Source organism: Ictalurus punctatus, chromosome 10 (genome assembly GCF_001660625.3).
Source record: "Ictalurus punctatus breed USDA103 chromosome 10, Coco_2.0, whole genome shotgun sequence".
Taxonomy (NCBI): Eukaryota; Metazoa; Chordata; class Actinopteri; order Siluriformes; family Ictaluridae; genus Ictalurus; species Ictalurus punctatus.
Genome location: NC_030425.2, coordinates 14608036 through 14632638, shown reverse-complemented (window position 1 = coordinate 14632638; position 24603 = coordinate 14608036). Strand labels below are relative to the sequence as shown.

At 37.7% G+C, this 24603-nt stretch overlaps 2 protein-coding genes across 3 annotated transcripts; both read left to right on the top strand.

Moving 5' to 3' along the window:
- The first annotated feature begins 2515 nt into the window (after positions 1-2515).
- ankrd29 (ankyrin repeat domain 29) lies at positions 2516-13380 on the top strand. Of its 2 annotated transcripts, XM_017477513.3 has the most exons (10): positions 2516-2686; positions 4834-4944; positions 5077-5175; positions 7541-7639; positions 8645-8743; positions 9285-9383; positions 9554-9652; positions 10136-10231; positions 10423-10521; positions 13003-13380. In XM_017477513.3, the coding sequence occupies exons 1-10, from the start codon at positions 2675-2677 to the stop codon at positions 13084-13086; spliced, it is 897 nt and encodes a 298-aa protein (XP_017333002.1). In that variant the 5' UTR covers positions 2516-2674; the 3' UTR covers positions 13087-13380. The 2 variants fall into 2 exon arrangements, with proteins under 2 accessions (XP_017333002.1, XP_053539398.1); XM_053683423.1 differs by lacking the exon at positions 2516-2686 and having other exon boundaries at positions 4819-4944.
- A 984-nt stretch (positions 13381-14364) lies between these two features.
- On the top strand, positions 14365-24104 carry LOC108270689 (vacuolar protein sorting-associated protein 4B). The gene is made up of 11 exons (XM_053683422.1): positions 14365-14603; positions 16169-16280; positions 16541-16685; positions 16771-16829; positions 17016-17135; positions 18591-18747; positions 18941-19090; positions 19184-19264; positions 21323-21542; positions 21914-22054; positions 23406-24104. The coding sequence occupies exons 1-11, from the start codon at positions 14583-14585 to the stop codon at positions 23505-23507; spliced, it is 1308 nt and encodes a 435-aa protein (XP_053539397.1). The 5' UTR covers positions 14365-14582; the 3' UTR covers positions 23508-24104.
- Positions 24105-24603: the final 499 nt, after the last annotated feature.

Here is a 24603-nt window from a genome sequence, read left to right as displayed (position 1 = left end):
GACGTTGGTGAAATCTGCAATAATCTGTTATTACACTTGAGCCTGTCTTATGATGAACATTCATCTTTGATGAGCATTGTGCCTCGTCTGTTCTGCTTTGAGGTGCTGTAGTTTGGAGTTTGTGAGATATTAAGTGTTGATTTTGAAGTTATGAGGATCTTTATTATTTGGTGATATTTATGATACAATGCTGATACATAGACTGCTAATTGGGTACACATGTGGGGCATGATTTTTTAAATCTTGATTGGGACCAAATGCCCCCACAATGACAGGGATACCGGAGTTTTTACTTTGTAGGGACATTTGGCTGGTCCCCATTAGGTTTTTCTTTTTTCTTCTTCTTTTTTTTAACATAGAGTAGGCTTTTTTTACGTCATTTTTATTTTTTTTATTTTGCGTTTGTGGTACAATTTGGTCCCCTTATGTGCTGTATTACCTGAGTGTGTGTGTATGTGTGTGTGTGTGTGTGTGTGTGTGTGTGTGTGTGTGTGTGTGTGTGTGTGTGTGTGTGTGTGTGTGTGTGTGTGAGAGAGAGAGAGAGAGTGAGTGATTGAATGAGTGAGAATTAGAAACTTTATTCATACAGAAATTTTACCTGGTAAATCATGTAACATAGACTCTTAGAAAATGGGTTCTTTGTATAACACTTCCTTGTTCTAATCAGGAAACTTCTGTCGTATTATTCTACAAAGAACTTTAAGGATACAGAGTAACAACCTATGAACCTTTAAGGGTTCTAGATTTGACCTTTTGTGTACATTATATAACATATACAACAACACATACAGTACATAAAATGCAGTCCAAAAGACCACAATGAAAATCTGGATTTTTTTTTTCATTTAAAACTGGAAATAAGCAAAGTTTTAGAATTATTTTTTTAAATAAAAAACAAAGAATGGAAAGGAAGGAAATGTTCAATATCTCAACTATACATTTTACACTATTTCTAATTCACTATTTAAATTCACACAAATTTGTGATATTAACCATGTTAACTGAAGGTCATATTTTCTTTAAGAATTATCCATTCCGCTGAAGTATATGTTCAAACAATACACTGATGGATTTATTGTAAAATGATTAGCAGGTTTTGGACAAACCTGTGGAGACCTTTCCAGCTTGAGTGCTGTCATTAAACCAAATGGGGGACATAACAAATACTAAGAAAACCTAATTAGGATTCATCAGTCAGGAGGAAAAAAAACTTGGCACATTGTAACTCCTACACCACAAATAGCCCACGTCACATGATCCCATAGGTGGCGCTACAGGCCATGACCAAATTCTATGGGATTTCCCTCCGCCCCTGAAAAATGCCTGAAAATTGGTACACATGCCTTATTTCTCATGGGGAACAAAAAAGCCATAGGGACCCATAAAGTTCATGATAGATATTCCAGTACATTGAAAATTTGTCCAAAAATACAAAAATCTTCTCATGAACCGTAGGTCCAATTAACTTGAATTGTGGTACATATGTGTGGGATACATGTCTTTCTATAGGGTGATAAGCAATAAGGAATCAAATAAAAATTCGCTGAACTATTTACATACCGGTGAATTGACAGCTGTTGCACATATTTCTTGTGTCCATAAATCAATGGAACATAAACCTATAGTTTTGATCTGTGCCACACACAAAGAGGACACTACAGCATGTTACCAAGTGCGATGGCAACCTCGTTTATCCAAAAACAATGACATTAGAAGCAATTATAGTCTCTGTTATATAATGTTTAAAAATATATGGCGCTGTTTGTCTTGGATCGGGTCAAAGTACACTTAATGCATATAGCTTAAAAGATTGCATTGTAAACTGAATTGTATTTACTGATTAATGTATGTTAAATAAGTGTTTTTGTATTTCTTTTCCGTTCACAAGAAATGTAAGAGAAAATTGTCAAGAGAAAGTACTTGATTGCACTTATGGAACAAAGTAAGACTTACTTTTTTGTTGTTGTTGCCTGAGTGGTCATTCAAGCCTCTCTACAAGCTGAAATGTGTTTAGCTATCTGTATATGCTCACTTAGAAACACTTGAGCAGAGGACAGAAAACTACTCAACGAACTTAAAATCTGCCATGGATCACAATGCGATAAAATGTTGTATCTGTGGGATACATTTCTCTACTGTGTAAATATTGAAATGATCTGCAACCTTCAGGATGAATCCAACATTAATGCGAGCAGCTATATTTAATTCTATAATTAATATAAGTATTTCTAGGATTTTAATTTCACTCTAGCTTTTGCTGATAATATAATTTGTAAGGATATATATATATATATATATATATATATATATATATATATATATATATATATATATATATATATATATTACTAAATTAGGAAAATAAATGTACTAGTGGTATCAGACTTTTGGACCCCACTGTATACCATACAGTACATGCAACACTGTATAATCTGTAATGAATATTTTTTTTTACCTTACCCTTCATGTTTTAGTGAATATAGTGGAGGTAGTGAAGGAAGGAGAGAGAGAGAGAGAGAGAGAGAGCGTTGGCTGCTGAATACAACACACTTCATGCCGCTATTCTGCATTGAGAGTCTGTGCCTCAGCAAGTCGCTATAAATCCCTGAATTCTCTGAGCTCCTGAAGGCAAAGTGGAGTTACACACGCGGAATGAGACCCCAGTGAGCTCAGCATGTCTTTCAAGGTAAATCACTTGGTCTTCGCGCATTTATAACGACGTTAGGTTTAGACTTTAGGGAAATGTGCTCATGTTTTCCCCCTCAGCTCAGATAGAAAGCTGATCTCTGATGCGCCCTTTGCAGTGATCAGGCTGCAGGATGGTGAGACGCCTTCATGCCGCCTCTCACTGTGCACTTCTATGGCGGTTTTTAAACCGTTAGTTCATTTTGAGGCGTGGTGCTATTTTGTGGTGTTCTAAATGCTTGTGTCTGTTTTTTTGTTTGTTTGGGTTTTTTTTGGTTAAATAATATAGTAAAATTTCGCACTGTTCTGCACATATAATAAATAATAAGATCCGGAAAATAAAACCGCTACTTCAATCTGCCTCTAAGACTGCGTCCTAAACCGCATACTACTTCACTAATTTGCCTGTCAAAATACTACCCGTTTTTGTACGTCAATATGTCACAGTTTAATACGCCTTTATATGATGTCATGGCGACCCGTGATGACGTGTTATTTTGAAGGGATTTGACATTGTGGTTTGAGACGCACCATAACGTACGCATGTGACCTAGACTGATGGGCTGTCCACGAGTGTGCCTTCTTCCGGATCTATTTCCATTTTCGGAGCAAAAATAAACTAATTATTTGGGCATATTGTATCCGAAATGTCATTTACTCGATATTAATTTCTTGTTTTTATAACCATTGTAAAAAGCAACATTGCACTTGCAATCGTGCTGTTAAATACGGAATACTGGCATGGCTGTGCCTATAGTCAGTATAACCGCACTCTCGCTCGTGCGATATTGCTTATTTATAGTGTATGCACGTGACGTCACGGTAGGCGGAATTCACCGCGGTCACGCCCAACGAGTGGCAAAAAGACTGAGCTAATGTACAGCATTAATTCCACTAAAACACAGAAAGGACGCGTCTAAAATGGGGGGAAAGCAGTTGTGTGATTGACTGTGCTAACAGATTCAACAATAATTCAGAGCTATCTTTTTACAGAGTGCCAAAAAAACATTCAGTCCTTTTTTACTAAGTGGAGCAGTCTAAGTTGTTTTGGCATGTGGTATTCATGTTGTACAATGATGAGTCATTTGCTACATATTTCTTTTTAAATGCTGCCTATTTCCATTGATGAATAATGTGGGTTCATTCATTTTCTGACTTTGTTTTACCTTCACAAATATATAATGTTAGTAAGTGGAAATAGTGTTGTGTTAGATACAAACAAACTAGGACTAGCTAGTTTATGGGTTACCAGATAAAATAATATAATTAAATTTAAAAAACCTGTCCACATATAACCAGAATGTTTATTGGTGTTCTTGTCACTTTAATTTATCCAACAAATCCCACCTTGAAGTAGGACCCAGGCTTTTGTATGTCTTCAGGCTTTGCTTAGTATATTTCCCCGGCCTCGAAATCAAGTACATATAAATGTAGGGAAAACAGATTTCCATGGACCACAAGTTCTTGGGCACATTGTAAGGGTCACTGTTGAGTCCAACTGCCTTTAATTTAATCTGATAATCGTTAGTTATACTATCATTTTTGCAGCTTCCCCTATTAAAACCAGCCATTTTGCTGGATGTTTTGCCACTCAGTCCGGCCGAGTGGGTGTGTTCTGGTGGGAAAGTGACATCATTGCATACCCTCTATATCAGGGGTGTCCAGTCTTATCCGGAAAGGGCCGGTGTGGTTGCAGGTTTTCATTCCAACCTAGCAGAAGCCACACCTGAGTCCATTGAAAGCTAAGATCAACTGATTAAACAGGTGGAATCAGGTGTGGCTCCTGCTTGGTTGGAATGAAAACCTGCACCCACACCGGCCCTTTGTGTATAAGATTGGACACGCCTGCTCTGTATCAATGCACTGATTCTAATATGTTATCGTTTCGATAGTAACTAATTATACTGTAATAAATCATAATAAACTTCATGTATCTGAAACTGTCAATGTGTTTAAATGTGAAGTTTTGACTGTGTAATCTAATGATTGATTATGATCAGAACAAATAATCAGATTCAGCTTGAATAATTGCAATTAGTTGATTATGTAATTATTTTGACAGGTCTTGTGACATCCCTCTGTTTATATTGTATGATGTGTTATGTTTTAGTAGCATACATATTATTTGCATATATGTGTGTCTTGCAGAAGGAAACTCCCTTAGCCAATGCTGCATTTTGGGCTGCCAGAAAGGGGAACCTGGCCCTCCTTCAGCTATTGCTGAACAGTGGTCGTGTGGACATCGACTGCAAAGACAGCGTAAGACAGTTTCACCTACATTCATTATTACAACCATTGACTCAGCACACACTGCTTTAGAGACAAACTAAAAATATACTCACTTCAAACTGTATCTCATTTCATTCTTTATGATGATTTCTTTTTTACCAGTATGGCACCTCGGCTCTGATGGTGGCCTCCTACAGCGGCCATTATGACTGTGTGAGGGAACTCATAATGCAAGGGGCAGACATCAACCTGCAGAGGGAGGTAAGACAGTTGTCTCTGTCAGAATTAGGGCTGGATGAAGGGCTATCTGGGAGAGCTGTTTGTGGTGATATTGAAAGAGTTCTCAAAGTTGCAAAGACCTGCTCCTTATGATTGAAGATTTTACTTATGAGGATTGGAGTAAGTACTTTGAGTACCTGAAAGGATCAATATCACCTGCATTATTAATGTGCAAAATATGCCTTTGTCATAGAAGTTAAAGGAAATATTTACCCTGTGTTAGAGAGGCTCAGCTTGAGCCACTTGTATGTGTTTGGATTAGTTTATTTCCTTAGCAAAATATGACAGAGTGTTCAGTATTAAGGCATTTCAAAATTTATTCATTAGCATCATTTGTAGTTTTGAATAATTTGAAACATTGCAGCAGTAATTTTTCATTTATAACAGGACAATAACTGGTTTTGTAAACACTGATTTTTCATTTTAAGGATTTATAATGTGTGCCTGATGATAATGTTTGGGGATGATGGGGAAGTGTTGTAGCTTTTTCCGACCTTGCAGAATGTAATGTCTGTGTGTGTTGTCTCACAGAGATAGGTTTATGTTACATTATTGTGTTTCTGGGAACATTTGATCCCATCAAGTACAATAATACCTGAATGTGTGAGGGTTTTTTTGGGGGGAACAAATGTCCCCACAAGAATCAGAATACTTGACAGTTTTGACCTTGTGGGGACATTGGGCTGGTCCCCATTTGGTATTTTTACAGTATCTCACAAAAATACACCCCTCACATTTTTGTAAATATTTGATGATATATTTTAATGTGACAACACTGAAGAAATGACACTTTGCTACAATGTAAAGTAGTGAGTGTACAGCTTGTGTAACAGTGTAAATTTGCTGTCCCCTCAAAATAACTCAACACACAGCCATTAATGTCTAAACCGCTGGCAACAAAAGTGAGTACACCCCTAAGTGAAAATGTCCAAATTGGGCCCAAAGTATCAATATTTTGTGTGGCCACCATTATTTTCCAGCACTGCCTTAACCCTCATGGGCATGGAGTTCACTAGAGCTTCACAGGTTGCCACTGGAGTCCTCTTCCACTCCTCCATGAAGACATCACAGAGCTGGTGGATGTTAGAGACCTTGTGCTCCTCCACCTTCCGTTTGAAGATGCCCCACAGATGCTCAATATGGTTTATGTCTGGAGACATGCTTGGCCAGTCCATCACCTTCACCCTCAGCTTCTTTAGCAAGGCAGTGGTCGTCTTGGAGGTGTGTTTGGGGTCGTTATCATGCTGGAATACATGCTGGGATCATCCTCTGCTTCAGTTTGTCATAGTAAATGTTGGCATTCATGGTTCCCTCAATGAACTGTAGCTCCCCAGTGCCGGCAGCACTCATGCCGCCCCAGACCATGACACTCCCACCACCATGCTTGACTGTAGGCAAAACACACTTGTCTTTGCACTCCTCACCTGGTTGCCGCCACACACGCTTGACACCATCTGAACCAAATAAGTTTATCTTGGTCTCATCAGACCACAGGACATGGTTCCAGTAATCCATGTCTTTAGTCTGCTTGTCATCAGCAAACTGTTTGCGGGCTTTCTTGTGCATCATCTTTAGAAGAGGCTACCTTCTGGGATGACAGCCACGCAGACCAATTTGATGCAGTGTGCAGCGTATGGTCTGAGCACTGACAAGCTGACCCCCCACATCTTCAACCTCTGCAGCAATGCTGGCAGCACTTATACGTCTATTTCCCAAACACAACCTCTGGATATGACGCTGAGCATGTGCACTCAACTTCTTTGGTCGACCATGGGGAGGCCTGTTCTGAGTGGAACCTGTCCTGTTAAACCGCTGTATGGTCTTGGCCACCGTGCTGCAGCTCAGTGTCAGGGTCTTGGCAATCGTCTTATAGCCTAGGTCATCTTTATGTAGAGCAACAATTCTTTTTTTCAGATCCTCAGAGAATTCTTTGCCATGAGGTGCCATGTTGAACTTCCAGTGACCAGTATGAAGGAGCGTGAGAGCGATGACACCAAATTTAACACACCTGCTCCCCATTCACACCTGAGTCCTTGTAACACTAACAGGTCACATGACACCGGGGGTGGGGGGGAGGGGGTTGGCTAATTGGGCCCAATTTGGACAGTTTCACTTAATCAAATATTTACAAAAATGTGAGGGGTGTACTCACTTTTGTGAGATACTGTATAAGAACAACTGCCTTTATTTAAAAGGGAAAAAAAACACTAAAGGTTTAATTTGGGTTGCTGAGGTTAAGGTTAGCTATAGCTATAGCTGATGATGGTCATCAGTGGATGGTCCTCACAAGAATAGTAAGACAAACATGTGTGTGTGTGGGTATGTGTGCTTGTGATTGTTTCTTCAGACAGGTTCTACAGCCTTGTTCTTCGCAGCACAGCAGGGACATGATGACATCGTCAAGCTCCTGTTTGAGTTCGGTGCTTCCACAGAATTCCAGACCAAGGTATTCAAATGAAATGTGTTTAAAGTGCAGCTTGATTACAAACACGTAACTGTGTATGGCCCAAAGTTTGGGGCCTTTAAAGTGATCAGCAACCTGAATCACTCTGTAAATTAATACAGATAAGATCCTGCGTCTAGGGATGCAAAGTCAGTTTAAAAATAAAAGTGTTCTGACAATGATTACAAGCTTTGCAGAAATATATAGTCTGCTTTTTATGAGATGAGATGGGGAAAAAATGAGTCAGAGTGTCAAGCCCTAGCAATTAGGAGGCAGGAAATCTGCTGACCAGTATTACCAGTGAGCTAACACTTGCTTTGGCTGCACAGTGCTAGACAGCATGGATCTGCATTAATTATAGAGATTACTTTTGTCAGTAGTAAGGATTGTCTGTTCTGCAAAGAGAACTGGAGGTATAGTGCAAAAACTGTAGCTATTTCTTTACTGTGCTTTGCCATGAATCATCATGTCATGTTTGTTATTATTTTTGTTGTTTCTAACAACCATTTGGATATGACCTGCCAAATAATTTCTTATAGAAGTGTTATTATTATTGTGCTTACAGTTTTTCTCTCGTTCTTCCACACAAATAAATGGACAATAAGACTGGATTCAGGAATCTGCTGCACATGACAGCAGATGAATTAGCTGTTTCTTAGCACTATCTTGCTGGTAGTTATAGAGGGGTTCGCACCATCTGATTCACTGCAGAGAAAATCAAACATGATTTAAAATATCAGAGCACTGAGCACAATTAATTTTCAGCCTGAGAAAATAACATCACTGAATGGTGTGTGTGTGTGTGTGTGTGTGTGTGTGTGTGTGTGTGTGTGTGTGTGTGTGTATGTATGTATGTTGGGGGGTGTTGTAATCAAGCCAATATACTAGTTATTGCAACTGAAGATTTTTTGTTGTTTGATTTTAGAAAAGCTTGGACACTATGTTGGCCATACAAACTTTTGGGACCATATTCACAAAAGTGCCCCTTTTTTGTTGTGTTTCCTGCAGGACGGTGGCACGGCCCTGTGTGCCGCCTGCCAGAGTGGTCACTCCAAAGTAGTGGAGATGCTGCTCAAGAATGGAGCCAACATCCATGACCAGCTCAGTGTTAGTTCATTCTCTTCAATTTGAACATGCCCAGCCTTTTCCCTATTTATATCTGCCTGTAGGGCTTGAGTTGCCTCAGTGACTCTCAGGTTGCTGCCATGTCAGCGGGTGTGTACCGCTGTTGGGAATCCATTTTGGACCAAAGCCTAAAAACCATCAACACAAACCAAATTAGTTCTTTAGATGTAAACAAATGCCACTGGGGATGCAGGATGGAAGGAGTTATAACTAAAACTAAACAAAACTCTTAATTTTAAAGCATGCTAGAAGCAAAAGTATGTTATGAGCTAGTTTAATCAAAAAGCTATAACATAGCTACTTTAAGTATATAATTATTCTTCTTATTTTTTTTTTACATCTATCTCGTTTGTGCACTGCCGCAAACATAGACACACATATACGTATAGTAAAATGTATGTATAATTTAATATATGTCAATCTATATTTCATGGAGGCTTTCCCTCAGTGTTTTATATATACAAGCATATCTTTTAACCACTTTGCCTGTTTAGCACACAATCACTCTCCTATCACATTTCAGGACGGTGCCACTCCACTGTTCTTAGCCTCTCAGGAAGGTCATGTGACCATCGTCCGTCAGCTGTTGTCATCTGGCGCCAAAGTAAACCAGCCTCGTGAGGTGAGGGGATCCATTCTTCACCCTCTCTTTAGTACATTATGTATACAGCTAGTGCTTGTTTTGTTCAAGTGGTATGACATGATTGTGTGTGCCTGTATGCTGTACTTTGTTATCTTGATCATGCATCTTGTCTGGTTTATCTGCTGCTCTATATTTACTTCACACCTCAGGATGGCACCACACCCCTGTGGATAGCAGCACAGATGGGACACAGCGAAGTTGTGAAAGTTCTGCTACTGCGTGGTGCTGACCGAGATGCGGACAGAAACGTATGGCTCTATATAACTGGCAAAATTAGTTTGGTGAAAAATCTCATTTACATGTTTCCCTTACTGATTTAATCGTGTTGCTCGAAAGCCTGACCTCCAACTGTTACAAATTGCTGACACTAAAGACTCCTTCCATAAATGCTAAATAAACACCTACTCAGAAAACTATCATATCAGCAGTTATACAGAAATTAATAATTCGTTTTGTAGATCATTTGCTACCCATGTGTAAGTTGTTACAATTGAAACTATAATGGAATTATTGTCAGAACTGCTGTTATAGAAAATTAATCAACGCCTTCTGACCAGTCAGATTTTCAAATTCAGCAGCATTGTGCTATGAAGTGGGAATAATATAGTTCTACATTGAACTTAAATTTTTCTGCATGCAATATGCCTTAAGCACAGTAATTATTTCACTAGTTGTCTGACTCCTTTGCGTCTTAATTAATGGATGGGGTTTTTGTCATTGCCCCCTGAAAGGATGGTTCCACTGCACTTTTTAAAGCTGCACACAATGGACACTGCAATGTCATAGAAGAGCTCCTAAAGTTCAGCCCATCTCTTGGCCTTTTGAAGGTAGGAGATAACTTGTTGAAATTGTTCCTGCATTTGAGTTTATCTACAGCTACTACATAGTTCACTTTGTTTATTTATTACATTAATACTTAATAACCTGACAAGGTGTATAATATATATTGCTGTTCTTGCAGATGTGAATTCTGGAAGCATATTTTCTCTCTGTTTTAAATAACGGGTTGTTTGTCTAGAATGGTTCTACGGCCCTTCATGCTGCAGTCATGGGTGGAGATCCGAAAACTGTGATTCTTCTGCTGAAAGCAAATGCAGATCCTACTTTACGTAATAAGGTGTGTGATAGGTGTATAAAGGTTTAAATCTGCATGATGATTCAAAAAAGTGTGTATGAAGCAGAAATTGGGAATTAATTTTTTTGACTGCATCTATAAAGCCTGTTTTAAAAACATTATTAACTCGGATTGCTTTAGCGCTGTGCATTTTTCACCCTCCCTTTCTTAGTGCTAACCATTTCCATTGAGGGAGGCGTGGCCAGTGTGCCTGTCAGACACAATGAAGGAAGTCTGGCATGTGGGGTTGCAGCCAAAAGTTTACATACAAACAAACAAGACATTCAGACTTTTTCACAACTCCACACATTTCATATTACATGTCACCATACATGTCATGTGTCAATTTGGATATCTACTTTGTTTTAATAAGAAGTCATTCCAAAATAATAGCTAATGGACAGATTTATTTCTGTCTTTATTTACTAAAATGGTAAATGGCACACTTCTATAGCGCTTTTATCCAAAGCACTTTACACTGTGTCTCATTCACACACACACCAATGGTAGCAGAGCTGCCATGCAAGGCACTAACTTGCCATCGGGAGCAATTTGGGGTTCAGTGTCTTGCCCAAGGACACTTTGGTATGTGGAGTCATGTGGGCCAGGAATCGAACTGACAACCCTACAATTAGTGGAAAACCAACTCTACCACCTGAGAAACAGCTCAGCAGATGGGACACAGTGAAGTTGTGAAAGTTTTGCTACTGCTACGTCAGATATTTATAGGGTCAAATGTTTACATACACTTTATTTGAATTTGGTGGCTGTAGAACCCCGGTGTGTGTGTGTGTGTGTGCTATGCCACACTATCTCTCACTCTCATTACGGCAGCCGCTGAAAGCAAACATAAGTAGACTGGCGGTAATCCGACACAAGTGAGAATCATCACACGTTACCTGCTGGTTCAACCCAGCTCCTCTCTCTCAGCCACACCCCTGCTGCCACAGTGGCATTGTCTGTTAATCGCTTGAACTTGAATCAAACACTTTGGGTAGCCTTCCATAAGCCTTCCATTCCATGCTGGAATTTTTTGCTCATTTCTCCTGACAAAACTGGTGTAACTCAGTCAGACCTTGCTTAGACACACGTTTTAATTTTTTGGCTGATGTCTCAAGGTTTGCTTCAGCATTTCTAAATAATCCTACTTCACAATGTCATAAATTTTCTGCGGTGCATCTGTCCCTTTTCCAGCAAAACACCACCACAACATGATGCAGCCACCATCATGCTTCACAGTTGAGATGGTGTTCTTCAAATTAAAAGCCTCAACCTTTTTCCTCTATACACTAATTGTTATGGCCAAACAATTCAAATTGTGTTTCATCTGAAGAGAACACTCCTCCAAAATGTCATCACCTGTAAACTTCAGTTTGACTTTTTTATGCCGGTCTTTGAATAGGGATTTCTTCCTTGCGTGACAGCTTTTCATGCCATGGCAATGTAGTACTCTCTTAATAGTGGATATACATATTTTGATACCTGATGCCTCCAACTCCTTCACCAGTTCCTTTGATGTTGCCTTGGGGTCCAGTTGGTGTCTCAGTGAAGGAGACATGGCCTCTGTGATTGTCAGTTCTCTGTGAGGGAGGAATGATTTCTGTGCCCGCCAGACCCAGTGATAGAGGCCTGAAATTTCGATTGATTAAACATAATTAACTACTTCAGATTTTGGTGTAATTGCATTTCAAGTAAAAATTAGCAGGAAGTTTCTTTGTGTTTAAATATAAATCAGTATTTATTTTAAAAAATTTGTTGCATAGTTCATATATGAATGATGACCTATCATGTGAGTTATATAGTAACAGCTACAGCATATTTCATGAGATTTTTCAGGTCCAAACACTTTAGATGAACAAATGTCAGCTTGAGGTATAATTATGTGTTCTGGTATGGCTTCTTCTCATCAGTCCCGAAGAAGGAGGTGTAGCCTCTGTACCTGTCAATCCCAATGAAGGAGGTGTGGCCTCTGCAGTTATTATTTTTACATTATGCTGTTTGTTATTTGAATAGATTGGTATGCTTATCAAGACTGTTAGTTGTATGCATGAGTAAGCTACTTATTGATTTGAACAAACAAGAATTGTCACCGAACAAATTAGTGAACAAATTCTTAAACTGAATCCAGTCAAATGACTCAACACTAAAAAGACTTCAAAGCTTTTACCGCTAATCTGAGTTTTTAGAACTAATAATTAGGATCCAGTTTGGGACAGAGTGGTAGCCCTACATCAGTTTAACAGTGACATCAAGTGGACAATACACAGTATTGTCTGTGTACACACCTTAACTGTATTAAAAGTAATTAGTTCATTTTCCTAGTTCTGAAGTGCCTTTGCACTGAACAAACTATTAAAAAACTTATTAGTGCTACCTAGTAAGTAGCGACAGTGTCTATAGTATAACAACAGCACTATGTGGCATTACTTTGTCTTTGGTATATTTTGTTATCTGTGTTTCTAATAATAAGTTGTATTTCAACAGAATAATGACCTACCAGGGGATCTCACAAAGAACGAGCGCATCCTGAGGATTCTGCGGCCGCAGATCTTAAATGGAGAAAGTTGATGACTGTTCCTCTTAGAGTTTTATAGCTTTTGGTTTTTGTGGCTGATGAATATGCACTACACCAAGCCAAAAACTGCAACCACATTTTTTTTTTAATGGTGACTGATTGTATTTGCAGCTTTAAAACTTCTACAAGAAATTCGTAATTGCACATAAACAAGATTATTCTTTGTCCTGGGGGACAAATGTTACAAGCTGTAAATCAGTTTAATTTAGCTTCTTATCATTTAGTTCACAACACAACTGTAGCAGGAATAAAGTATGACACAGTTCAGTTCCCTGATACGTTTATATATATATATATATATATATATATATATATATATATATATATATATATATATATATATATATATATATATATATATATACACACAAAATTTACTCCATGTTTTGGAATTGTTTCTTCCATTGCAGCTTCTAACAAGTTTCTCTGTATTAAATTTAGATTTTTTTAAATTAAATATTAGGATAGAAAGAATAATTCTATTTATTATCATGAAACTCATCATTTAATGAATTTTGCTAACTGTGTTCCTTATGGCAAAGAAATATCAATCCCAGTCTAGCCATATAACTCAGCCTGGAGGCATCTTATAGCTGTGTAAGCTTAAAGCTTTATGTGCAGTATTTTTGTTTAAATTAATTTTCTTCTGAAATACAGTTCAGCTGTTGCATTTGGTATTCTAAATTGTTTAACAACCGGTGCTGTAAAATTGTAAAGTATTTTGCAAAATGTGTATGTGAAAATATGTCAAACTGTATATTTGTGAAATAAATACTGCAATGAAATATAAGTGGAAATGTGTTTCTAAAGAGTTTTTGTACTCCCTGTGTAGCCACACTTTTTAATATGGGATCTTAGGACCGTTAAAAGGGTTAGGGGACCCTTATTTGTTATAGTGGTAATCTTGAATTTAATGACAATTCTAATGTAATAAATAAATAAATGAATAAATAAATAAAAATACAAAACTGTGAGTGGAAATTTCAGGAATAAAAAACTGTATGGCTTCAATAAAAACGCCGAAATATTATTGTACATATTTAAATAACGAGTCTAATGTCTGATTGGTTGGATAATGCTCATAAACGTTTTTATTTATTTATTTATTTATTTATTTATTTATTTATTTATTATTACAGTTAAAGGAGTCCCTAGCTGCATTATGTGTGATTTAAAATAATGTTTTTGTGTAAGGGAGCCATTTCTGATTTAGAAGGTGTCAGATTAGGTGCTTCATTCTTATTGGCTCGGCGTCTGTGGCGTCATGAACAAAACATTCAATGCGGAAGTAGATAAACCGCACGCATTGGGGAAAATAGTTCCCTGAGAAAGGACACTAAAGGTTTTAAAACGCTGAAACGGAATATTTTTATAGTGTATTTAGTTTGTGTGGAAAAATGTAGTAGCAAGCAGGGAAACCTATACTATATCCAAACCGTGTTTTCAGTATTTAAAAAGAGTAAAGTTCAGCTGTAACATCTCGACTGCGATGGCTAATAGTAATTTACAGGTAAGTCTCTTGTCAGGATAACATTACGTAAAACATTGTGTACTACTAATAAGTTCAGTGTGAAATATATTTCGATTCATTAAACATATAATTAACTACTTAAGATTTTGGTGGCATTGCATTTCAAGTAAAATTAGCAGGAAGTTCATTTGTGTTTAAAAATAAATCAGTATTTATTTTTTTAAAAAAAAAGAAAGAAAAAAGAAAACAATCGCATTGTTCATATTTGAATGATGACCTAAACATAAGAGTTATATAGTAAGAGCTACAGCATATTTCATGAAATGTTTTCAGGTCCAAACACTTTAGATAGACAAACTTCAGCTTGAGTTATTATTGTCTGTTCTGGTATGCGACATGTGTCCAAACTAGTCAAACCAGTCCTATTGCTGTTTTTTTCTTTCACCACAAAAAAAGGCATATACTACCGTCAACTCGTGGGTTAACATAATTGCAACATGACACTTCAGTCACACTTCCCTGCTGAAAGAAACAAAAACCCAATAGATACCCCCAAGGAATTTGTAATGGTCTTATAATGGGAATCGTATTGTTTTTTATTGATACTGTAATGGTCCCAGTGGGTCTCTACTGGTAACTTGTTGCCTTCTATTGGTGGCATGTTATGTCTAGTGGATACCATTAAGGACGAATAATGGTAATGGTTTTAATGGTTAGCTTATGGTTTGTAATGGTATTTGTTGTGGAAACCACTTGAATTACTGTGATTGTTTCTATTGGGGTTTTTTTTCAGAAGGGTTGGTCTGCTATAGGCATTATGGGTGTAAACTTCAGTACAGTATGATTTGGACAATGATTTGATACATGACGATATCACTGAAGCTGATACGGTACGATTTTGATTCATAAGTCAACAACTGGATGTTTGCTGATACCACTGAATCTGCAATGATTCGAGTCGATTGTATAATAAATTATAGTCCATAATAATTTATTTATAACCTGTAGTAATTGAATTATGATTTGTATAGATTCATGTCAGTTGTTGCCTTTTAAATTTATAGATCAATCCAAATTGTTAAATTGTTACGCCCCTAACAGTCATAGGCGGGCCAGGGGAGCCAGTGCCACTCTGACAACAAGAATAATAATAATTTGGTAATTATTACAGATATAGGCTGATTACTATTTTTTGCAATGTTACAGTGCCAAAAAAGCAGATTTTGTAGTCAGACCCCTGAGCTAAGTTGCAAGGAAGTGGAACAAGGTGCAATTGACACTAGAAAAATAACAAACGAGATGTCGATAGTGGTAAAGAAGAAATGAAAGTGAGCCAAATGATTTAAAACTACCCTGTGAATCCCATTGTACTACTTTAGTTGTTTAATTCAACAGTCATTTTAATGTTATTCAGAATATTCCATTTGTATAAACTTGCCCTTAATGTTATTTAGCTAGATCAGAAAATGCTTCATGGCAGTTGCATGACACGTATCTATATATTTTATTTTTCTCTATATTTCGATTCACTGACTATAGTTAAATCAATTCTGAACATGAACTTCCTGAAAAAGAACTGACGTTCTTCCTTTTTTGTGCAATAGAAAGCCATTGACTTGGCCACCAAGGCTTCAGAGGAGGACAAGGCCAAAAACTACGAGGAAGCTTTGCGCCTCTATCAGCATTCTATTCAATACTTTCTACATGCAGTGAAGTGTAAGTGAAGCACTGTGTGAATTAAGCTTATTAACATCAGCTTGACTGTATTTACCAAAAGTTCTCAATGTCTAAACTACCTAATTCTTTCCCTACTCATCCTGATTTGGCTCTGACACCAAATCTCGCTAAGCAGCCAGGTATAAACCAGGTCCTAGATTACAAACTGAATCCTTACGTGGATTGAATCCTTTATCAGTCATCTGTGGAATGTGGAATTTTAGATAAAATGCTGCATTACACTGTGCTCGGTCCTGCAGATGAAGCTCAGGGTGAAAAGGCCAAGCAAAGCATCAGGGCGAAGTGTAAAGACTACCTGGACAGAGCTGAGCAGCTGAAGGATTATCTGAAAAAGACAGAAAAGCAGCCACCTACCAAGCCTGTCAAAGTGTCCAATGACAAAGGGTCAGTCTTGCTGCACAAACCAGCTGTTGAATTCACCACCATTAGGATCCGTAGGCTCTTTATTAACCAAAATGTCTTTTGACAGGAATGACGGTGATGATGGTGATGATTCAGAGAAGAAGAAATTGCAGAATCAACTTCAAGGTGTGTGGGGTTTCTTAGCTGCATTTAACATCTTGTTGTGGCTAGTTTTGTTTCAGTCAGAGACTTTAAGCAAGCACAAATCGATGATTTTGTAATGTTCTTCAATTTTATTATGAAATGTCTCAGTGTTACATTAATAAAGAGCGTGTCATGTATGTAGATATTAGGTATTGTTATGTTTTGCAGGTGCCATTGTCATGGAGAAGCCAAACATTAAGTGGAGTGATGTTGCTGGCTTAGAAGGAGCCAAAGAGGCACTGAAAGAGGCAGTCATTCTACCCATTAAATTTCCCCATCTTTTCACAGGTACAAAACAAACACATAGTAAGATTCTGCTCCATTTTTTAGAAAATATGAGTGAGCATAGAAAACACATTTAATTTATTTAGTAATAGTGCTCAGATGAAGCTATCTATCAGCACAGAAATTTCCAATTATTATTTTAATCATAATAATAACTAACATAATAACAAATGACCCTTGTCAAAAGTTTGCATACCCTTGTATTTCAGGTCTAGTAAACTCACTCAAGTAAATTGGTATTGCTGTGACGGTTAAGAATCGGCTCCTATGACTGTTTGATTGTAATCATTGTCTCACCTCATGGTCTTTTTAAATTTTACTTCACATTTGAGATTTGAAGTTAAATAAACTCATGAGAGATTCATGAGTTTCTGGTGCATCACCCCATTTGTATGTTTTAACTGTTTGGTTGCATTTAGTGGTGGAGTTATATCATTTTGACAATAGAATTATATGTTTGAAGGGATATTGTCTTTCACATTGTCCATAAGACATGTTGATCTCTATACTGATCAAAATAATTGACCTGAAGACTTTCCTATGTCCAAAAACCTAAGCTGCAAAACGGTAGGGTTAAAACTTTTACCTCTGACTGGTATAAAGAACAGACACTTGAGACACCATCCATAAATTATAAGATTATAAGGTTCTAAAATCTGATTGGTTCAAAGCCATTGTAAGATCCTTGTGCACACCTGTGACCACATCACAATAATTCTATACTAATGCACCAGGTTTTGAACCAATAAAACCGTAACACTTAAGCTGCCATATTCTTCTTCTTCTTTTTTTTTTTTTTGTTGCTGTTTTATAAAAGTGAGGAGCCATGCAAGGGCATGCTTCAGTTATTTTATTATGGGTAAAGAAGTAGTCTGCTTTGTGATGTGCCTAAAAACACCTTTATCGGTGATAAAATCACTGTAATACATGCCTTCTTATTATTGCATTAATAATTGTCTTTTCAGAAAACTTCACCATATTCAGTGATTACACACTTATTTTAATCTGTTTATGTGAAGCAACTTTTATAAACCTACCTGTTAGTATAGAAATGATAAGCTAGTGTTATATAAAATTAAGCAACACCATCTGACCAGTCAGATTCGAGAATTTAACTGTGCTGTGATATAATAACAAATTTTGTGCCTTCATAACTGTTTTCTGATCATCTGATCAGATCATGTGACAGCAGTGATGTAAATATTAATGGAACTTCTATCAAAATAAACAATAATGATGGTAAAGAGCAGTTCTGTTATATGAAGCAATAACAATGTAAAGCATAAACTCTGAGGTCATTTTCAGTAAAGGCGGAAAAAGCAAGACTTTTTTAGTAATTGAATAGTGTTTGAGAATCTGTTTAGTTTGCACCTTTACTCATGCAGCAGATCCTCTATGTTTATTTGTATTACTTTATATTTGAGCTGAAATTGTAACCCTATAATCTCTCGCTCCCAGGAAAGAGAACTCCATGGAGAGGGATCTTGCTTTTTGGTCCTCCAGGTACAGGGAAATCGTACTTGGCTAAAGCAGTGGCCACTGAGGCCAACAACTCAACCTTCTTCTCCATCTCCTCTTCCGATCTGGTGTCCAAATGGCTGGGAGAGAGTGAGAAGTAAGTCCTGGCACTGCGCTTGATCAAAGCGGCACGTTTAAGTAGCATGGTCATGGCACACTGCAACCTGAATATTATGTACAAGAATAAACAGGATGCCTTATGAGGAAAAAGTAGAAATCCAGCTGTAGTGGTACATGCAACATGTACATACAACATAGCTCCTAATAATCTCTGCTTCTTCCTCCTCCAGATTGGTGAAGAACCTGTTTACCTTGGCTCGGCAACACAAACCCTCCATCATCTTCATCGACGAGATCGACTCTCTGTGTGGCTCCAGGTCTGATAACGAGAGCGAAGCAGCTCGTCGAATAAAGACTGAGTTCCTGGTCCAGATGCAAGGGGAGTCGAGGGGTTTAGACAGGGCTGGCGTTTTTTCATTCAGTGACTGAAAATATTACGTGGCTAATCGTTTTTTTTTTCCTGTAACTGTAGGTGTTGGAAATGATAATGAGGGAATTCTGGTGCTTGGAGCAACCAATATTCCTTGGACTTTAGATTCTGCCATCAGAAGAAGGCAAGGAATCACTATATTTAAAACAGACATATTCATTTAAACAGACAGTATTCATTTGTATCCATATTCCAGTTTGATCAGGAAGCTTAATCTTATTAAGGATTTTCTTTAATACTTATATCAGTTCTGAGATTACATTTCAAGAACAGTTAGTTGACCAGTAACAAACTTATTTGTATAGCACTTGTAACTATAGACAGTTTAACAGAAATCCAGATGTAGATTTAGAACAAGCCAGAGGAGACAGACAAGAAAGAATTTCTCTGAGACAACATGAGGAAGAAATCGTTCAGAGGAACCAGACTCATCCTCTTCTGGGTGACACCAGATAGTGGGATTATAAATCCTTACAGTATACAGGTATAGAAGAGAAAAGGCAAACAGTATTAAGTGTATTGAAAGGATGCTCAATGTGAGCAGAATGCGAATAAGAGTTGAAAACAGGACAGTCTTTATGGCTACAGTCCATATATATATTTTTTTTAGTATGGACAGTATGGAAAATGCAAAAAAAAACAGTCATTTGAACATTCGGTTCACCCTGTACTATATTGAAACCACATTATTAACACATTATTTAATGTTTTACTTTGAATTTAATTTATTTTTGAAAATATACACTCATTTCAAATCTGATGACTGCAACACACTCCAAAAAAGTTGGGACAGTCGACAGTTTACCACTGTGTAACATCACCTTTTCTTTTAATTACACTTATTAAGCGTTTGGGCGCTGAAGACACCAGTAGGTTAAGTTTAGCAAGCGTGATTTTTCCCTATTCATCCGTTATGCATTTCTTCAGCTGCACAACTGTACTGGCCTTTGCTGCCTTATTTTGCACATCATAATGTGCCACACATTCTCAGAGACAGGTCAGGACTGCAGGCAGGCCATGCTAACACCCGCACTCTCTGCTTACCCAACCATGTGCTTGTAATCTGGGCAGAATGTGGTTTGGCGTTGTCCTGCTCTGGATGGCAGCATATGTTTCTCCAAAATGCGTACATATCTTTCTGCATTAATGGTGACCTGAGGGCACTGACACACCCCCATACCATGACAGATGCTGGCTTTTGGACCTGACGCTGATAACAGCTTGGATGGTCCTTTTCCTCTTTGGCACAACGGCTGTTTTGTCCAGAAACTATTTGAAATGTTGACTCGTCGGACCACAAAACACGATTCCACTGTGCTACTGTCCATCTCAGATGAGACCGAGCCCAGAGAAGTCAGTGGCACTTCTGGACAGTGTTGATGTATATCTTCTGCTTTGCATAGTAAAGCCTTAACTTGCATCTGTGGATGCAGCGGCGAAAGGTGTTGACTGAGAAAGGTTTACCAAAGTATTCCTGAGCCCATGTCAGAATGTCCATTACAGACTCATGACGGTTTTTAAGACTGTGACGTCTGAGGGATCGGAGATCATTCAGGAGTGTCTTTCAGCACTTCCCATTACGCTCAGAGGTTTGACTGGATTCCTTGAATCTTTTAATTATATTGTACACTCTAGAAAGTGAAATGCCCAAAATCCCATAGATTTACCTTTGGGGAATGTTGTTCTCAAAGTGTTGGATTATTTGCTGAAGCATCTGTCTGTTGACAGATTGGTGAGCCTCGACCCATCCTTGCTCTTGAAGGACTAGGCCTTTTCTGGAGACTCCTTATATACTATGATTAGACAATTGCCTCATCTGTTTTACATCACCTTCTTATTTCACCTTGTCACATCGCTGTTAGTCCTAAATTTCCCCTGTACCAACTTTTTTGGAACATGTTGCATACATCAATTTCAAAATAAATATTCAAAAAACTATGCAGTTGATTAGGTAAAACATCAAATACCTTGTCTTTATACTTTTATTGTTTAAATTCAAGTCAAAGTACATTTACAAATCACTCCTCTTTGTTTTTATTAGCATTTTCCATACTGTCCCAACTTTTTCAGAATTGGGGTTGTAACATCACTGCATGGGGATGTACTGTACCTGGAATCATGCATGTCTATACTGATGCTACTGTCAGACTTTATGCATCACTACTGTGTTTGTATGGCTTAGGTTTGAGAAGCGTATTTACATCCCACTTCCTGAGCAGCATGCACGATCATTCATGTTCAAGCTCAACCTTGGTACAACCCCCAACAACCTCACTGATAACGACTTCATCACGCTGGGACAGAAGACCGAGTCCTATTCAGGTGCCGACATCAGCATCATTGTCAGGGACGCTCTCATGCAGCCCATTCGCAAAGTGCAGATGGCCACTCACTTCAAAAAGGTGGGTGAGGACATACCTGATGAAGTTCAGAGAAGTCTGAAGTTGTGTTTCTGAATTTTTGAGATTGATCAGTGTGATTTAAAAAATGTGCGTGTGTGCGTGTGCGTGTATGATTTTATATATATATATATATATATATATATATATATATATATATATATATATATATATATATATATATATATATATATATATAATATATAATTTTTTTTTTTTTTACCCAATGCATTAATGGTTAGAAATTGCTAAGTTTGCTTTAGTTTCAAGTGTTCTGAGCTGACATATGACATGATGTGTGTGTGTGTGTGCAAATTTCTGAATTATTTTTGTCTACTTGTAGATTTCTGTAATGCTTTCTTTTTTATGTACAGACCTGTGGAAAAACTTGGAACAACCAGGATGTAATAGCAGATGACCTATTGACCCCTTGCTCTCCAAGTGACCCAAACGCAATAAAGATGACATGGGTAGATGTGGAAGCTGATAAACTGCTGGAGCCCATCGTCAGCATGGTGAGGATGAAATACAAAGCATTATGATATAAAAATAGTATGTTTCATATAATTAAATATACTCTTTGTCAGTTATACAAATGTCGGTTATACTCTTTAAGTTGGTTAAAAGCTCTTACCCAGTAACACATTATGCCAAAGTTGAAAGAAATTCCAAAAATGATGAGCAAGAAGGAGATTGAAATACATCAGTCTGGGAAAGGTTACAAAGGTATTTCAAATGGATTTGAAATGTATCTCCAAATGGAAAAAAAAACTGTGCAGTAATGAACCATCACAGAAGTGGCCGACTTCCAAAATTCCTCTAAGAGTAAAGCAACGACTCATCCAGAAAATCACAAAAGAGCCAAGGACAACAACAAAGAGCCTGCAGGCCTCTCTTGCATCAATAAAGGTTCATGACTCCACAATCAGACAGACTCTGGGCAAAAATGTCATCCATGGAAGAGTGTCGAGGTGAAAACCACTGCTAACCAAGAAAACATTAAGGCTCATCTGAATTTTGCCAAAACACACCTTGATGATCCCCAAATATTTTGGGAGAATGTTCTGTGGATTGTTGAGTCGAAAGTGGAACTGTTTGGAAGACAGGGGTCCCTTTTCATCTTCTGTAAACCAAACACCGAATTCCACAAAAAGAACATCATAACTACGGTCAAGCATGGTGGTGGAAATGTGATGGTGTGAGGATGCTTTGCTGCTTCAGGGCCTGGGCAACTTGTAATAATTGAGGGAAACATGAATTCTGCTCTCTACCAGAAAATCCTAAAGGAGAATGTCCGGTCTTTAGTCTGTAAATGGAAACTCAAGCACAACTGGATTAAAATCAGACTTTACGTTTAAGTAGGTGATTAGTTTTTCACATGGGTGATAGGTGTTGGATTTTTTTTATTTTTTATTTTATTTATTTATTTATTTTTGGGGCTTCAATAAAAAAAAAACACTAATGTATGTTTACTCAGGTCGTTTTTTTTATGTTGTATTTTATTTGAAGATCTAAAACTATTTAGTATGAGATGTACACAAAAACAGAATAAATCAGGATGGGGCCAAATTTCATAGCACTGTATATCATGCCATCATCATCATGCCATCATGATGTACACACTTGTACACAGAACCTCCAAACACATTCAGCTGTTTGGTATTACTGCACTGTGCAAGCGAAGCACATTGTATCTACTCACCGGGTTGGAAGTGGCTATGACTAAGGCTGGAAGAAATTCATATCACACAGCATCTACATTTGTTAGTTTCCATTTTAACCATTAAAATGGCTTATAAATTTAAGCAGTGGTCATTGCTAAAATCATTTGTGTATCATGTCTTTGTTTGTGTCTCTGATCTCCAGGAGGACATGCTCAGGTCACTGGAAAAAACCAAGCCCACTGTGAATGACGAAGACCTGAAGAAGCTGGTGAAGTTTACTGAGGACTTTGGCCAAGAAGGCTAACTACACAGCAGCCATAAAAACACAAACAAGAACCTTTATTTTAGGCATTTTATATTCCATTTTATCTTTCTACTCAGAGTTTATTATAAATACTTTTGTAATAACGGCCACTCTTTGTGGAATACAGGCTACATAATGTAGCTTCTTGAACTGTCTACCTACGTAATATGGTGTTAACAGGGAACTGAGGTAACTTATTTGTTGTATGTGGATGTTATATTGGCGAGAATATTAAGCTGTAACTGAGCACTTGCTAAAATGTATTTTTTCTGCAGTAACTGCGTCTACTGTACATGTACAGGACATGCACTTGGTTGCCAGTTTATTAAGTACACCCACTTTGTTTTGACACTCGTTAGGAATTTTATCAGATACATCCACCATATATTGTGAATAAGTATTGTAAGTAGGCTTTGCCAGGAGATGGTAATTAATTTTAGTCTCCTGCTTTGTATTTTTTTTTAAAGCTTTTTTTTTTCTCTGAAGAGATTTTATCTGGTTGAAATGAAAAATTATATAAATGTAAAAAATTTTAACATGTAGATTTATTTAAATGACATGAGACTCAACTCCCAAAATATCAGTGATTTAATATGAGTTCTGTCTGTGTCTGTCTGTCTATGTGTCTGGGGATTGCCTCCTCACTCCTGTTTCACTATTGACTGTTCTGTGTAGAGTGCTATACAGAGCAGCAGTAATGGAGACAATTGACCGAATTTAGACAAAATATGACTATATCCTGCCATCCAATAGATAAAATATGTGAATAGTACATTCAACATAACTGTATTTTTACGGCTAATTTTTCTTTTGGCTTTTGTTGGTTCTGAGTGGTCTCTCTTGTGGTCCTTTATGGGGGAATGGTGGCTTAGTGATTAACTTTTTTGCCTCACACCTTCAGGGTTGGGTACTCGATTGTCCTATGTGCGCAGAGTTTGCATGTTTTCCCCGTACTTCGGGGTTTCCTCCAGGTACTCCAGTTTCCTCCCCTAGTCCAAACACATATATTGTAGGCTGATTGGCACTTCCAAATTGTGCTGTGTGAATGTGTGAGATTGTACCCTGGGATGGGCTGGCCCTCGATCCAAGGTGTCCC

Excerpts from the sequence above, each read along its gene's own strand:
- ankrd29 (XM_053683423.1), top strand. The coding sequence starts at position 4,819 with ATGTGTGTCTTGCAGAAGGAAACTCCCTTAGCCAATGCTGCATTTTGG. Across the intron at positions 4,945-5,076 it reads ACATCGACTGCAAAGACAGC|TATGGCACCTCGGCTCTGAT; the intron begins GTAAGACAGTTT and ends CTTTTTTACCAG. Across the intron at positions 5,176-7,540 it reads ACATCAACCTGCAGAGGGAG|ACAGGTTCTACAGCCTTGTT; the intron begins GTAAGACAGTTG and ends TTGTTTCTTCAG.
- LOC108270689 (XM_053683422.1), top strand. The coding sequence starts at position 14,583 with ATGGCTAATAGTAATTTACAG. Across the intron at positions 19,265-21,322 it reads GATTCTGCCATCAGAAGAAG|GTTTGAGAAGCGTATTTACA; the intron begins GCAAGGAATCAC and ends TGTATGGCTTAG. Across the intron at positions 21,543-21,913 it reads TGGCCACTCACTTCAAAAAG|ACCTGTGGAAAAACTTGGAA; the intron begins GTGGGTGAGGAC and ends TTTTATGTACAG.